The following is a 16,722-nucleotide window of genomic DNA, read 5'->3' on the forward strand; positions in this document are numbered from 1 at the left end:
TATTTCTAGAGGCTATCATCATATTCAAATCTTGATAAGGTTATGTAATATGGAGTTAAGGTGATCATTTAAGGTAAGTTAAATCAATAAAGTTGCACACTTTTTATTCCTATATAGTTAGTAGTTTGTATGTAGTTATTTAAGTGTGTCGCGCACTCAGGCAAGGCTGGATGGTTTCAGGTTTTTTTTTACACTGTCCTGCAGACATCTTTGAAACAAAGCCACAGATTCGCAACATTCAAGACGAAATAACCCGTGGGAACGTATTGGATCAATAGACATTCAAAAATAAATTATATAAAAAATATCTTTGAACAGAATATCATTTATATCATTACTAGAAACAGTTCGATTCAGGTATTTAGCCTCTATTTTATTACCAAACCAGAAAAATAGACCCTGCTTTGTGTGGCGAATGTGTCAACCCGCGTCTGCGCCGTAGCGATACAGCAACGGTTGCCCCTTTTGTTCAACCGAGTTCCTGAATTATTCCCAACACAATGCAACGATCTGGATATTAAATTTATTTATAAACACGTTTCACAGCACCTACGCTTCCCTTGAATCTAATCTGGAGTTATCTAAATGAACAAAAAATCGATCTGCAATCCGTCCGATCTGTGAGAGGTTTCCGAAGCACGCAGTCTTGAGGAACGTGGAGTAGTAAGTGTTTATAACGTTAGATCTGTAGCGACTGAAGCCTTGTTTTGTAGGAGAATATAATCACACTTTGACAATAAATAGTCATTAATGGTGTATATTTGTATTGATTTTAATATTCCGTCTTAACCCAATGTGCCCTGTAAACCCGGAGTAACCAGTACAGCCCAGATGCATAACAAGCTTGGCTATTTTCCTCGCATCGCACAGCATTTCAGAGCTATTACGCTACACAGGGAATTATAATTAAATGGTTTATCTACATTAGCTGTTTGAATAAACAATATACCTGATCCCATACGCAGTAGTAGTGGTATAACCTCGTGAAATCAGATGCAATAGTGACATTTGGCTGCTCAGTATTAGGTATTCACAGGGTGAGGTCATTGTGGAGGGAAACACTGTAAGATGTTGAATGGTCATCTCAGTAACATTCATACTACTGTGTATCTAACTTCAAACACGTGTTCATTATTTGCTGTTCGTTATATTAAAAATATTATGCAACCTTTAAGTAACACCCCTTTTGTGTAGGTAACGTCTGCCCTGTGAAAGCAGCTATGAATTTAACCCACTTATAATGAAGCACTGTGCGTCTATAAAGATACACAATAATGCAAGAAAGCGTTGGCTTCATTGCATCGTTAATTCGTGAGTAGAAGCTGAGCTTTTTTTCTGTGTAGCTTTTGCAGTTTCGACAGTGAACTGGTGTTGTTGTTTGCTAGCTGCTGTTAGCTTGCTTGGCTAAAGGGTTCATTGTGTGAGGAGAAACATCAGAAACATGCTAAAGCTAACGATAGCTGGCATACAAAGTCCTGTGGTTAGTTTTGGGATATTTTGTATTGTCGTGTGCACTGTTGTTTTAGCCAGAATTGATGGGCTGTAAACAAGTTGTAATTTGCTATCAACTAGCCTTACTGTTATGCTGTTTGTGCCACTGCACGTTATCCGGACATAACTGTCATTGGCAAGGAACATAAGCCTAAATATTGACCTAAATTGCACCTGTGACTGTGTGACAAAACATAACAATTTGTTTCCCACTGGGATTGAGGGATATGGTCACGTGACTGCAACATAACAGGTGCACAGTCTGAATGAACGCCTGGACTGGTGTCTCTAACTGCTTCAATTCAGTAACAGTAGGTCTTCTCTACCTAATGTATTGTAATTAAATCTCATCTGATTCACCCATGGTCCTCCTTTGTGTCCCTGTCTTTCAGATGTAAACTGGAACAGCATCTGTCCCAGCAGTGGCTGTTGGCACAATGGGGCTAGACTTTGATGTAAAGACGTTCTGTCACAACCTGCGGGCCACCAAGCCCCCTTATGAGTGCCCTGTGGAGTCCTGCCGGAAGGTCTACAAGAGCTACAGTGGCATTGAGTATCACCTGTACCACTATGACCATGACAACCCAACTCCTGCACAGACTGTTCCCCAGAAAAAGAGAAAGGGACGGCCTCCTCGCGCCTCATTGGCTGGCTCAGGGGATACGGACGATGGTGGAGGTAACGGTGGTGGGGGACTGGGGCACGGGGGGAACACGCCTGGTAGCCCCAACCAGTCGGATCACTCTAACTCTCCGGGCAGGGAAACAATGACTTATGCACAGGCACAGCGCATGGTGGAGCTGGACTTCCAAGGACGCATCCACCGCATCAGCATCTTTGAGAACATTGACGTGGTGTCAGAGGAAGATAGTGATGCAGAGGATGCTCCAACCTCTGGAACTGGTGGTGGTGGTGGAGGGGTTTGTAACGGTAGCGACGGCGGAGGCAGCGAGGTAGGAGGTGGTGGCAAGGACCGGACAGATATCCCCTCCTCTAATGGTGGCAAGTCCACCCCAAAGTCTGGAAAGCATAAGAGTAAAGAAAAGAAGAAGGACGGTTCATCTCATCATCACAGCGCTCAGTCCGGCCCTGCAATCAAGCTCCCTGAGGCGGTGTTCAGAGAGCTGGACCAGGAGAGACCTGAAGCCCCTCCCCGACCAGCATCTTACTACAGGTCTGTATAGAGAGTTATAATGTCAATCATTAATACCTGTATAGCTGCAGATATGATAATTAGAAGCTGGAATATTGGTAACGTGTCAGGCAATTAAAAGATAAAAGCAGGCACATAATAATTGGGTGCACGTACACAGGAGGCATCTTTTTTATACAGAAATATAAGTCATGAATATTTGCAGCACACATACACGTTTTCATTTGTACAGCTAATTGTGCATGTATGACGAAAAGCCTTTGCCTTTGACTAGATTTTTCATTATTATTATATCCTCCTTTTACAGAAAGTATCATTTGTTGCTATAGCTTTAATCCCAATTATAACACTTGTTATAAGATAGATAAGATAGGACTTTATTTATCCCGAAGGAAATTGTTGTGCCAGAGTTACAAAAATAAAATAACACATATAACACAGCAGCATAATAATAAAACTGTACACTATACATATATTTATATTTTATATAGTTTCAACAGTCACATTAAAACAGTTACTAAATCAGCCTACTATCACCTAAAGAATATATCTAGGATTAAAAGACTAATGTCACAGCAGGATTTGGAAAAACTTGTCCATGCTTTTATCTTCAGTAGACTCGACTACTGCAATGGTGTCTTCACAGGTCTCACTAAAAAATCTATTAGGAAGCTGCAGCTGATTCAGAACGCCGCTGCTCGAGTCCTCACTAACACTAAGAAAGTGGATCACATCACTCCTGTTCTGAAGTCTTTACACTGGCTTCCTGTGTGTCAAAGAATAGATTTCAAAATACTGCTGCTGGTTTATAAAGCACTGAATGGTTTAGGCCCAAAATACATTTCTGACCTCCTGCTAAATTATGAACCATCCAGATCTCTCAGGTCTTCAGGGACTGGTCAGCTTTCTGTCCCCAGACTCAGAACTAAACATGGAGAAGCAGCGTTCAGTTATTATGCTCCAAATATCTGGAACAAACTCCCAGAAACCTGCAGGTCCGCTGCAACTCTTACTACTTTTAAATCCAGGCTGAAGACTTTTCCTTTTGCCGCTGCTTTTAATTGAACTATTCATATCTTAGACTGCACTGTAACTTTTATCCATGTATTTTTTCTTTTAATGTTTATTTTATTATCTTTGCTTTTTAATGACTGATTTTAAATGCCATTTTATTAATGTCTTTCGTTTTTTGTAAAGCACTTTGAATTGCCTTGTGTTGAAAGGTGCTATATAAATAAACTTGCCTTGCCTTTTCTATATTAATTACATATACTACTATGTAATTAATATACACATTATTTCCTGCTCTGGGGTTCAGGTACATTGACAAGTCTGTGGAGGAGCTGGATGAGGAGGTAGAGTACGACATTGATGAAGAAGACTACATCTGGCTGGACATCATGAACGACAAGCGGCGGCGCGACGGTGTCACTCCCATTCCTCAGGAGGTCTTTGAGTATCTCATGGACCGCCTAGAGAAGGAGTCCTACTTTGAGAGCCACAACAAGGTACATCAATTTGGCATCTGAGGGGAAGACATTTTTTTTTTAACATTGAAACATATAGAATTTTTTCAACTCTTCCTTCTCCTCTTTTCCCCCAGGCTGACCCCAGCACCCTAATCGATGAAGATGCTGTCTGCTGCATCTGTAACGACGGGGAGTGTCAGAACAGCAATGTGATCCTTTTCTGCGACATGTGTAACCTGGCAGTTCACCAAGAGTGCTACGGTGTGCCCTACATCCCAGAGGGCCAGTGGTTATGTCGGCGCTGCCTTCAGTCGCCGAGTCGAGCTGTGGACTGCGCTCTCTGTCCCAACAAGGGAGGCGCCTTCAAACAGACAGACGATGCACGCTGGGCGCATGTTGTCTGTGCCCTCTGGATCCCAGAGGTAAAGTCACACACTCCATGCCTTCTCCATCAGAACTACATAAGCTTGCAGATATTGAGGTGCTCTGCGTTGTGCTGTGTTCAGGGTTCTTACGGTCATTAAAAACCTGGAAAAGTCATGGAAATTCAAAATGCTAATTCCAGGCCCTGGAAAAGTTATGGAAAACAATATTTTTCCCAAAGTTTTGGAAAAGTCATGGAAATGTAACTAAAGTTGCATCAAATATAATTTATATGTTATCTAATCGCCGAAATAGTAATACTATAATGATAATAAATACTGTATCGTATAGTAATGAAACGTAAAATGGCATTTAACTGTCGAGGTATTTTGCTGGTGAGAGATTTTAGTTGCTTTTAGCTGTAGAAGCTAGTAAGCCTATTTGATTTGTTTTAGATAGGCACAACATGTTTCATATGCAGACCTTATTTTCCTGTTCCATGTTAAAATAAACCATTTTCAGTGGTACCGCTGAGAAAAAGTAATTTTTTTTGGTCATGGAAAATTAGGTAAAGGTCATGGAAAAGTCCTTGAAAATCATTAGTGAAAAAGAGCATGAACCCTGTGTGTTGCTCACTGCTATTAGTATTTGTCTGTTTCCTTCAGAACAAAAGTTGCTTTACATTTAGTCGTTGGGAAAATAATGTATTTAACATTATTATCTGATGCATAGAAAAGTCCAGGCCTGTGAGCACGATGTATCTTTTTAGTGGACATATGTGGATGGTTGTTTTGGCAGAGTTTGGACAATGTGGAGTGCAAGTGGTTTGATAAAAAGTGCTAGATGCATAATTTATATAACGATAAACACTCAGACTAATAAAATAACATCAGCGTTAGTAGAGCTCAGTCAGTCTGTTGTCTTGTTATACTAAGTGATGAAATAAAAAAACATTTTGCTGTCTTTCCTCAGGTCTGTTTCGCCAACACAGTCTTCCTGGAGCCGATAGACAGTATTGAGCACATTCCCCCCGCACGCTGGAAGCTCACCTGCTACATCTGCAAGCAGCGAGGTTCAGGCGCCTGCATCCAGTGTCACAAAGCCAACTGTTACACAGCCTTCCACGTCACCTGCGCTCAGCAGGCGGGCCTCTACATGAAAATGGAGCCGGTCAGAGAGACGGGGGCCAACGGCACTTCTTTTAGTGTACGAAAGACAGCTTACTGTGACATCCACACGCCGCCAGGATCAGCACGACCTCTTGCAGGAGTAGGCGGCGCCAGCATGGGTTCCTCCCACAGCGAAGGAGAGCTGGAGGAGGATGACGAGCCGAGCATTTGCCACGATGATGACTCCAAGGGCTGGAGCTCTGAGCGAGCCAAGAGGGCGAAAGCCAAGTCCAGGCTGAAGATGAAAAGAGCGAGGAAGATCTTAGCTGAGAGGAGAGCTGCAGCGCCAGTGGTGTCTGTGCCCTGCATACCCCCCCACAGGTGCTTACACACTATTTTTGTCTGTATTGTGTGTTCTCCAAAGCTTGTGCTAAACTGTAAATGGATAACTAGTACCAACATTATCACATACTAGGACGACTTAGGGTACTGTGGTTGGCATCTCTGAATGTTCTAGAACAGGGGGTGTCAAACTCAATTTCACCGCGGGTCTCATTAGCATTATGGTTACACTCAAAGGGCCGGTTGTAACTATATAAATATACAGTACCAGTCAAAAGTTTGGACACACCTTCTCATTCGAAGGTTTTTATTTACTTTAATAATTGTCTACATTGTAGATTAATACTAAATACTTAAAAACTATAAAAGAACACATGGAATTATCTAGTAAACAAAAAAGTGTTACAAAATCCAGAATATGATTTATATTTTAGATTCTTCAAATTAGCCCCCTTTTGCCTTGATGACAGCTTTGCACACTCTTGGCTTCTCTATATAAATATACATATATAAATATATAATGTATATTAAAAAATGTATTATTACAATATTGGCTCTGCATTTGGATTATTATCAGTTCTGGTAACTTCATAAATAACTACGTCTGAAAGCAGAAGTCTAGGGCAAATAATTGAAAGCAAATATTCAACAATTACACTAATTGTATTGTGTATAATATTCTTTGCAAGCTCTTGCGGGTCACATACCATGAGGTCGCGGGTCGGATTTGGCCCACGGGCCTTGAGTTTGACACCCCTGCTCTAGAAAGATAACATAAGATGTACTTATCTTACCTCAAATTAAAACAAGGCATTGCACATCATGTGAAAATAAAAAGAGTAGAAAATAAGCAAACATAAAATATAATAATCTCAAAATAGAAAATATAACAGGACTAAAAAGTCAAATATATACATGTTGACAATGTCTTTCCAATAAACACTATGAAGGGCCTAATTACAGCTAACAGAATTTAGTAGGATATTAGAAGTGCTGTTCTGTTAAACACAACAACAACAAAAATAATACATAAGACTTTCCTGGTAACAATGAAGAAAGTTTTGCAAATATAACAGTTGAGTACAACAGTTAATGTATTGTTTGTTTCTTTGCAGGCTGAGCAAAATCACCAGTAACCTGACTGTACCCAGGAAGAGCCAGTTCATGCAGCGCCTCCACAGCTACTGGACCCTGAAGAGGCAGAGTCGTAACGGCGTGCCTTTGCTACGCCGGCTACAAACCCACCTGCAGTCCCAACGACACATTGAGCCCCTCTCACCACCAACTCCAGAACAACTCCCCTCGGAGCCGTGTGACATTGTAAAGAAGACACTATTCAGCTACACGTTTTAGTCACTTATATTCTGTCATTCAGTTGTCTAACATGGCTATGGGTTTATGCGTGTTGGTGTTGCAGACGGACGACGAGGAGAAACCCTGTGCTCTGAAGGAGCAGCTGAAGGCCTGGCAGAGACTGAGACACGACCTGGAGAGAGCCCGGCTGCTGGTGGAGCTCATACGCAAGAGGGAAAAACTCAAAAGGGAGACGGTGAGACATAAACACCTTCTAGTTCTGTCAATGCCAGGTATCAAAACCCTACGTGCCCCTGTGTAGATAACACCACCTCAAGAATTAGGTCCAAATAATAAACAAATATTCATACAATAAACTTTATTTGTATAGCACCAAGCAGAACAAGAAAAACAATATTAAAATAAATACAGAACAAGATAAAACATTTGCAGTGAAGAAATTAAAATTGGTTAAAATAAAACAATTTTTTAATTAAAAGCAAAACAGAAACAGTACAGTAAAACATGGACAATGATACCAGTGGGAATGTAAAGTTAACCCAAATTAAAAAGATTTTATTTTTTATTTGCTTTTAAACATTTTAAGGGAGTTTGCTGTTGCAGGGATATAATGTCTCTTTGCTGTCCCTATTGGTTAAAGACTGAGTTTGTAATGTTGATGTCCTCAGGGTCATAAAAGTAATTCACTATTTTATTACAATCTACCTGAGGGCACACGCAGCAACTCATCAATCCACAATTTAAGCATGCCACCCAAATGAAATATGTGCACTGCCAGTCTGCTGCCAGCTTAGTGTCCATACATATGAGTGTGTGGGTACATTTGTACATTTAAATAGAATTTCTAAGCACATGCAAAGTGGTTACTACACAGAGTTCTCTATGTTTAGTCAGCAGGTGTACATTGCTAATGAATTGTGTGTGTGTTCAGATTAAAGTGCAGCAGATGGCGCTGGAGATGCAGCTGACGCCCTTCCTGGTGCTGCTGAGGAGCACGCTGGAGCAGCTACAGGAGAGAGACATCAACAACTTCTTCACTGAGCCTGTTCCGCTGGCAGAGGTAAACGCACCCACTCAAACACACCAGGAGGTGTGCATGTTCCCTTTAGTGATGGGTCCTCATTCCATATCACTGTCCACTCCTACCGCTTTTTATTTAATTGTAACTTTATTATTTGCCCCTCTTGTTTGTTTGTTTGTTCACCATGTAAAGCAGCCTTGGGTCCCTTAAGGCGCTATACAAATGTAATCTATTGATTATTATTATTAGTGTTAATCTTATTACTGATTACATTGAAATATAATGTCTGTCTCCTCAGTGTATATCATGTTATTGATGTACAGTATATATCTTATTATTTCTTTATCCATATGATTTCTATATTAATATATTAGCTGTTATTTTGCCCATTATTTCATATTGTTAGCAGCATCAAATCCCAGTATTGGTCATGGGACTTCTTTGACCTGTCGACGTTCGCTCTGACTTCTATCGACACACACTGAAAAATCTCATACATAATCAGGAGCTTATCAAAACATTCCTCCTCCTGATCTCTACCCTCCAGGTGCCAGACTACCTGGACCACATCGACACTCCAATGGACTTCCAGACCATGTGGAACCTGCTGGAGTCCCATCGCTACCTCACGTTTGACTCCTTTGAGTCAGACTTTGGCCTCATCGTCAACAACTGTCTCAAGTACAACGCCAAGGACACAGTCTTCTACCGCGCGGCGCTGCGGCTCAGAGAGATGGGGGGGTCCGTCATCAGAACTGCCCGACGCCACGCTGAGCGGATAGGCTTCGACTATGAGGCGGGCTTACACCTCCCCCGTGAGCCGAGCCCTGACAGCCAGCGAGACCAAGACAGAGAGAGGGAGCGAGAACGGGAGCGAGAACGGGAACGGGAGCGAGAAAGGGAGCGAAGCAGAGACAGGGAGCGAAGCAGAGACAGAGATAGAGACAGAGATCGAGACAGAGATCGAGACAGAGATCGAGACAGAGATCGAGACAGGCCATTGTCTTCTAATGACGAAGGTGAGTGAACCTCTTCACTTTGGCTGGGGATTTATGATAGCAAAAAGCATTATTTTCTCAAGCAACAAAGTGAAAGAATATTCTAAGAGAGGAAAAATATATTTTTTATTGCAAAATTGACTTTGGCAAAGAGAACATTCAGGTCGTCTGACCACATTTAGTGGCCAACTGACACCCTGCATTTTGGGACAAAACAATGTTCACATTGTTGTAGAATTATGCTTTTCAGGAACAAGTGTTACTGTTATTACTGTAGGGGAATTTGGGTGATATAGAAATGTGAGATACAAGTTAAAACAGGCAAACCACGAGTAACCACGAGTCATGTGTGCAGTAAAGATTAAGCAAAATAAGGAAATAAGAGTTAGAAGTTTCGCTTTCAGGGCTGAACTTGGTTATTGTAGGTTTTTTTTTCTCTTTTCTTTCACTGATCAAATCTCAGTAACATTTCTTGTCATGAGCATATAGCACTGGAACAGTATTAGTAATATGTGGAGTAATATGCTGAAAGCAAATATATTGAAGAGAAAAAACTTGTTAGACACAGTAGCATCTTCACCCATTTAGTTGCTAAAAACTTCACACATTCATGTTGCTTTAATAAACCTGGTTCTTATTCATTTGACGCTGTAAATACAACTTCTTTACATCTGTTTTACTAGATTAAGTTGTCTTGTTGGGCATATGTCATAAGACAATACCATTAGAACAACCTCAGATTAAGTCTGATGAATCTGTTCATACACATTAACATAATGTTGTCAGATGTCTAGTCACATAGTAATTGTATCAGGAAACAACCAACATCCTTGTAAGTTCCCCTTAATGTTTAACTTCCCCCGTGTTCATACACTTTCTCTGAAGATGTCTAACAGGTTTTCTCCCCCTGCCTCTCTCAGAGCTGCTCCTGCCGGAGAACAGGCGGCGGCTGCCTCTGGACGAGCAGCTGCACTACCTGCAGGTGCGCCTCGATGAGGTCAGCTCAGGGAAGCACAGCATTGGTCAGTCTCGTCGAGCCAAAGCTCTGAGAAAGGAGATCAGCGTCATCAAGAGGAAGCTTGTGCACCAGCAGGAGGGGGGCTCTGGGATGGGGGGCCGGGACTCTGTGGGAGGAGACCGGGGACTCCCCCATCACCCGTCTTCTTCGGGACACCACGATGAAGGGGGGGAAAGCAGCAGCCAGGAGATCGGTGAAAAAGGTGCGTCTAGGGAAAATATCAAGCACTCACCCCTTGTCACCTTCAATTAAGTACAAACAAACAAATCATTAAATTAAACTTTATAAACAGCAACGCTATATCAAAACATCCATTTACAAACTCTCAGACAACACGTGCAGTATAATCCAAGTCTCAAAAATCATTAAATAAATTATGTTTTCTTTAAGAATTGTACGTAACGTCGGGTGAGTAATTGAAGTTCATTTTGGGGTCATGTGTTCCTTGAATGTGAATGAAAAAATATAATAGCTATTAAATATTCTGTCATTTGAACCTATAAACCCGTCTCCTCCACCAGACATGAGTGTGTCCTCATCGGCCCTGGCTCCAGAGGTGGGCCGTCGGACATCTGTCCTCTTCTCCAAAAAGAACCATAAAATTGCTGGACCTCCGAAAAGGCCAGGTCGCCCCCCGAAGAACCGGGACGCTGGCTACGCTGTGGGGTTGCAAAGCCCCATCGGCCCCCCCCAGCTGCCCATGTTGTCCCCCAGCAGGCCGAGGAAAAGACCCCGCAGCCCCCGCAGCAGCTCCAGCTCTGACAGCGACAGTGACAACGACGACATGCTGCCAGGTAGCTTGGATAAATGCATATTAAAGGTCCCATGTCATGCTTTTCTGGTTATTACCCGTCCCCTTGTGTGTTATGAAGGTTTTTCTGCATGTAAACGGTCTGCAGAGTCACAAACCCTCAAAGTACACCATGTAGCGAGTAAAACTCTAACACAGAAAAGACCTGTCTACAATGCCCCAGAACGCCTCGTTGGAGATTTCTCTTTTTCCATTGTTTTCTTCCTGGGTACAGTGACGTGCCCATACCCAAATGGACCCATTGGCGGAGCCGTTACGTTAAGTCCGTGGATTGGTCCAAATGGACCAATCCGCGGACTTCCTTACACACACACACACTCAATCTTTTCTCAGCTGCAGCTCCGCCGATTTCTCCTCCCTGAGTAGGCGGGACGCGGCGAGGCTGTGGCACACAGACTCACAGTCAGGCTGTGTGTGTGTGTGTGTGTGTGTGTGTGTGTGTGTGTGTGTGTGTGTGTGTGTGTGTGTGTGTGTGTGTGTGTGTGTGTGTGTGTGTGTGTGTGTGTGTGTGTGTGTGTGTGTGTGTGTGTGTGTGTGTGTGCTGGGTTTTGCTGTGTCTCGCTGTCTCGCAGACGGCCATTGGGCTCACAGGGAGGGGGGGCAGGAGCTCCAACAAGCCATTTAGGACAGAGAGTGAATACACATACTATACAGAGATGCTGTATGAGAAACCAATGTGAGTTTGGAAAATTGCACAATGTAAATCTATTCTAGTAGACCTCAACAATGGAATTATGATCAGTAGCAATGGCCATGACATGGGACCTTTAAACGTTATTACAGCGTCTCAGTCACACACACTGACCTCACTCTCTGCACTCCTCAGGTTTGCCAACTAACGGTTTCAACGGGGGAACCCAGCCAGTAAAGGAGAGCTTCTGTGTGTACCGCAGTGAGTCTCGTCTCCCTCGATCCAGCTCAGACTCTGAGTCCACCACCAGCAGCAGCAGCAGCGCGGCCTCAGACAGGACCAGGTGAATATATAGCACACATTTACAAGTATGGCTCACTCCCAGCGCTCTCATAAGCCATAGCTAGCGATTAACACGAGACACATGAGCAGCACCGGCTTCATAAGGTGATATCATGTGTAAGCTTACACAAGCTTACACAAGCAGTGTGTAAGCTTGTGGAGGAGTTCTTCTGCCTTCAAAAGACCCACACATCACTTTGTGCAGCTCTAAAATAACAGCTTGACATGTTGCTTATAAAGCGTACTTGCTTTCAAGTGACTTCCTGGAGTCTTGTCATCACTTTGATTTCACCAGGAAGTCACCAAGAAACGGTTCAAACATGTAAATCCTTGTAAAACAGCATCTGGTGGTTTTTTACATTATCGTTTATCTACAGAAACCAAGATAAAGTGTGTTAACTATTAAGCTTTTGGAAATTTGAAAGGCATGATGCAGGCAAGCTGTGTTTCCTGATCTCTTTAAAATAAGCTAAGAGAGTTAAATAAGTTATTCAACCATCAGTTTTCTGCTCAAACTGTCACTATGTATTGACAGTAATGCATTAGACAGATAATGTCTGTGGAAAAAAGGATGTCCCCCTCTCACCTCTAATGAAATTGGAGTCAGTGCCTGATCAGAAACAAATGTGGTACACTGAAATATGAATCATGATTCTGTTACAGCAATGCTTATTTCTCAACGCAAAGATTTCAGAAACATATTTTAGTGCACTGTTCAACTTTTAAAATTAGAACTTTTTGTTTTGTGAATCTGTTATCAACATGGCAGCAGCGTTCAAATGTCCTTATTTTTTAGTTAAAAAATACACTTTGATTCAAGAAGAAAACGACAAGATAATACGTTTACCTGCAACCTCTTGTTTAGCAACTACTAAAGCATGTGAGTGTTAACAGCAATGGTTGATAGCATTTTCTACAGATTGAATTAAAGTATATTCCTGTCTCTCCTCTCTCAGTACGACCCCCTCTAAGCAGGGCAGAGGGAAGGCGTCGTTCTCCCGCTCGGCCTTCCAGGAGGACAGCAGTGAGGAGACGTCGGGCACTGAAAACGATTCCTACTCCGTCGGAGGATCGCGGCCCGTTTCACATTGTAAGCACACTGTCGTTATTACGGTTTTTTTAAGTAGACGGTAAGTGTCTTCTCGGAACTATTTGAATATGAATGCAGATGGTTATTCAGTACAGCCAAACAGCCATTTGTTTTGTGTGTGTAATCAATCTGATATGATAGCAGTCATTTTTTATTTGATCTGATTTGACTCTTAATTACCAGTGGAAACTTATATGATATTGTCATGATACTGTATCAGTAAGTACTTATCAAAACGATCTAACTGACATTTGTTGAAGGTTGTTCTGTGACTAATCATGTTTTTTCCTGGGGGCAAATGTTGTATTTTTCTCAAATGGCACTAAGACCATTTGTTTAGCCCCGACCCAGCACTCAAGTCTTCTAGGATCTCACCCAGCCTAGTTGCCCCATTACAGAAACAGATAGTTACAACATTTGGCTCACACCTTTAAAAGGAAAGGGATTTAGTTTGTAATGTAATCTCAGAGCAGATAGATTATGTAGAGAACCTTGGTTTAGCTAGAGGATACACAACGGAGATTGTCTTCCTGTTCCTGTTTACTTACACCTCAGTGGTGCGGGGTCGGGCCCGGTCAGGATGCTGGATGACTTCTGATGATTATTCTTCTCTTGAAGCTCTGGACCTGGTGTGGGCCAAGTGCAGAGGCTATCCTTCATATCCGGCTCTGGTGAGAAACAAGTGGACACTGCAGAAAGCACAGACTAAGTAAGGGCACGCTGCAGCTTAACGACTGGGTGTCTAACGGTCCTCTTCTCTTCCTCAGATAATTGACCCTAAGATGCCCAGGGAGGGGGTTTTCCACCGGGGCGTCCCAATCCCTGTCCCACCTTTGGATGTGCTGAAACTAGGGGAGCAGATGACCCAGGAGGCCCGGGAGCACCTGTTCCTGGTGCTCTTCTTTGACAACAAGAGAACATGGTCAGTGCTCTGCACATCTTCTCTTCTCTTTTTGTTTTAATAAGTTGTATTGTCATCATTATCAATCAAGGTCGTTTCTTCTTTCGCTCGTTCTCACTGACATTGCATCTTTTTTTTCTCGCCCTTAAATTATGAGTACAGTAAAACATAAAACGCAAGCATAACAGGCCTCCTAGTTACTGGAGGTGTGCACAAACATCACTCTGTGGCAGTAGTTAAAAGGAAACTGCACCATTTTTTCAAGCGTCGGAACACACGCAGAAATAGGTCAGCCGTATTTTTTAAAGCGGGAGGGGAAATACAGTTCGTATTTTAGGTCATGGTTTGCCGCGCCATCACATATGTTCCTTTTTAAGTTCGAAGAAAAACAAAAGTATGAGAAACATAATGACAACAGGAAGTGTCCCTCTTGATGATCCTCTTAGAAGTTGAACTGCTGACCCAGGAATTATTCAATTTAGATCAGGGGTGTCAAACTCAAGGCCCGGGGGCCAAATCCGGGAGCTTGCAAAGAATATGTTTATTATAAGGTTGCATGCCGATTTACAGAAGCACGTTGCCCATAAACTACATGTAGCACAATGCATCTCAAATTTGACTTTTTTTCTCAGAATTTGACTTTATTTCTTCAAAATATTCATTTTTTCTCAGAATCTGACTTTTTTTTCAAAATGTCACTTTTTTTTTTTTATATCGACTTATTTTTTTCAGAGTTTGGCTTTTCTTTTTAAATCATTTTGTGACATTCTTACTGAAGAGACTTATGAAGTTATTACCCTATCCGATAATAATCCAATGCAGAGGCAATAATGTAATATAATACATTATTTTATATATATTAAATATTGATATATGTATTTTTTATAGTCTTGTATATAAACTGGCCCTTTGAGTGCAACCCTGATGCTAATGTGGCCCGAGATGAAATTGAGTTTGACACCCCTGATTTAGATATAAATAATATAGCATTAAAAAGTTAAAAGATAAACAATTTAAAATATATATACATGTGGAAATAGACATTTCCAGTTACAAATATAATGCAGGATATTATTGTGCAAGAATGGATTATTCAATATTAAATAGAATATGAATGTAAAATGTCCTGCACATTACATTTTATTACCTGCAGAGGAACTATTCTTATTTAGATTTTATTAAAATGTATTAATTGGATATATATTTGTGTTTATTCAGGCAGTGGCTACCGCGCTCTAAGCTGGTGCCGCTTGGGGTGGACCAGGAACTGGACAAGGAGAAAATGCTGGAAGGCCGAAAATCCAACATCCGCAAGTCCGTGCAGGTGGCCTACCACCGCGCCATGCAACACCGCAGCAAGGTGCAGGGAGACCCCAGCAGCGAGACCAGTGACAGTGACTGAAAACACACACACAGGTGTTGGTCCTCCAGGTGTTGTGGAGTATACATTTCTCTATGGAGAACCCATCCCACCATCACAGAACACAAGAAACAGAGTGGGGGAAAGAACATCCACTACATTGGCCCCAAGACACATCATGCACACTAAGCCGTATTTAATCTGACATGTAAAATATTGTATTTAAGAGAATTGAAAAAAAATTGATTAATAATAATAATCATGAAGAAATATGCTATGTTTAAAACCACCAATCAAAAAATTCCTAGTATTATGGTCGATATGTTTAATAAGAAATGAGATGGTGGTTTACAGATTTAAAAAAAGTAACACATTGTTACACTATTATGCCTCTCACTTTCATTCTTACACATGTCATTTAAAATGTCAACAAGGAAATGCATGTGGTATTATTCCCAGATTGTGGAGCACATCTTCACATCCACTGCCCACCGCTCAAAACAAACTAAAAAAAATGAACATGCCTGATGCTAGTGTCCAGTCATTCGCGGCGGAGCACAAAGAGAGACTGACCTGTGGGCAACCCAACGATAATGTTATTTATTCTGCTTACTCCAAGGTCCACAAGCTCCTTTTTATCATGGACTACTTCTAATCACTCCTGCTACACAAGACATCATTGTGTGGTCCTTTTTTTTTGTCTTTCACTCTGTGTTCATCATGTTTTTACCGTTTTGTTAACGTACGTCTGTCACACAGGCCGCTGGTCAATGAATAATGAGGACTAAACACATGATCGCCTCACTGTCTGTCTTAGTCTCAGGCTGATGACTTTAGAACTTTTATATATACAGATTGCATAAAGATAGAAGTTTAATAAACAAATAATTGAGTTTTTTAAACTTGTGGGTTGTGTCGTGGTAACTGTGTCTGCAGCTCAGGGCACTTTTCACCGTCTGTGTTTTTCCTATTTTCCCTCGTGTGAAACATCCTTGTTTTTTTTGTTCAAATACTACCCCGCCCAATCGTCTCAACTTTTAACAAGGAAGTTGTGACTCTCAAGTGCTTCTCAAGAAAGGTTTAGACTGTATCTTTCTGATACTTATCCTTATTTTATGCTTCTTGGCATTGCTCCAAGCTAAAGTCTTACTTCCCTAAACACTCAGGTAAACTTTCTTGTTTATTATGACTGGAAAGAGTTGTGTTCCAACCTCCGGCATCTTGTGAATGTATCATACCTTGCTCAGCACACAGGCTTTCTTTATCATACCTAAGGCAAGGTTTATTTACATAGCACATTTTTACAAAA

The 16,722-nt window shown here is 41.7% G+C and overlaps 1 protein-coding gene across 4 annotated transcripts; it reads left to right on the forward strand.

Annotated features, from left to right (window-relative positions):
• Positions 1 to 416: 416 nt before the first annotated feature.
• On the forward strand, positions 417 to 16,319 carry brpf1 (bromodomain and PHD finger containing, 1). 4 transcript variants are annotated; one of them, XM_034211223.1, is made up of 16 exons: positions 418 to 663; positions 1,884 to 2,665; positions 3,963 to 4,152; positions 4,248 to 4,535; positions 5,449 to 5,966; positions 7,043 to 7,247; positions 7,345 to 7,476; positions 8,173 to 8,301; positions 8,810 to 9,281; positions 10,181 to 10,480; positions 10,800 to 11,072; positions 11,916 to 12,063; positions 13,019 to 13,152; positions 13,771 to 13,823; positions 13,920 to 14,074; positions 15,272 to 16,319. In XM_034211223.1, the coding sequence occupies exons 2-16, from the start codon at positions 1,929 to 1,931 to the stop codon at positions 15,453 to 15,455; spliced, it is 3,918 nt and encodes a 1,305-aa protein (XP_034067114.1). In that variant the 5' UTR covers positions 418 to 663; positions 1,884 to 1,928; the 3' UTR covers positions 15,456 to 16,319. The 4 variants fall into 4 exon arrangements, with proteins under 4 accessions (XP_034067115.1, XP_034067114.1, XP_034067110.1 ...); XM_034211219.1 differs by having other exon boundaries at positions 419 to 663; positions 7,336 to 7,476; XM_034211222.1 differs by lacking the exon at positions 418 to 663 and adding an exon at positions 1,056 to 1,311 and having other exon boundaries at positions 7,336 to 7,476.
• The last annotated feature ends 403 nt before the right edge of the window (positions 16,320 to 16,722 follow it).

Source organism: Gymnodraco acuticeps, unplaced genomic scaffold (genome assembly GCF_902827175.1).
Source record: "Gymnodraco acuticeps unplaced genomic scaffold, fGymAcu1.1, whole genome shotgun sequence".
NCBI lineage: Eukaryota > Metazoa > Chordata > Actinopteri > Perciformes > Bathydraconidae > Gymnodraco > Gymnodraco acuticeps.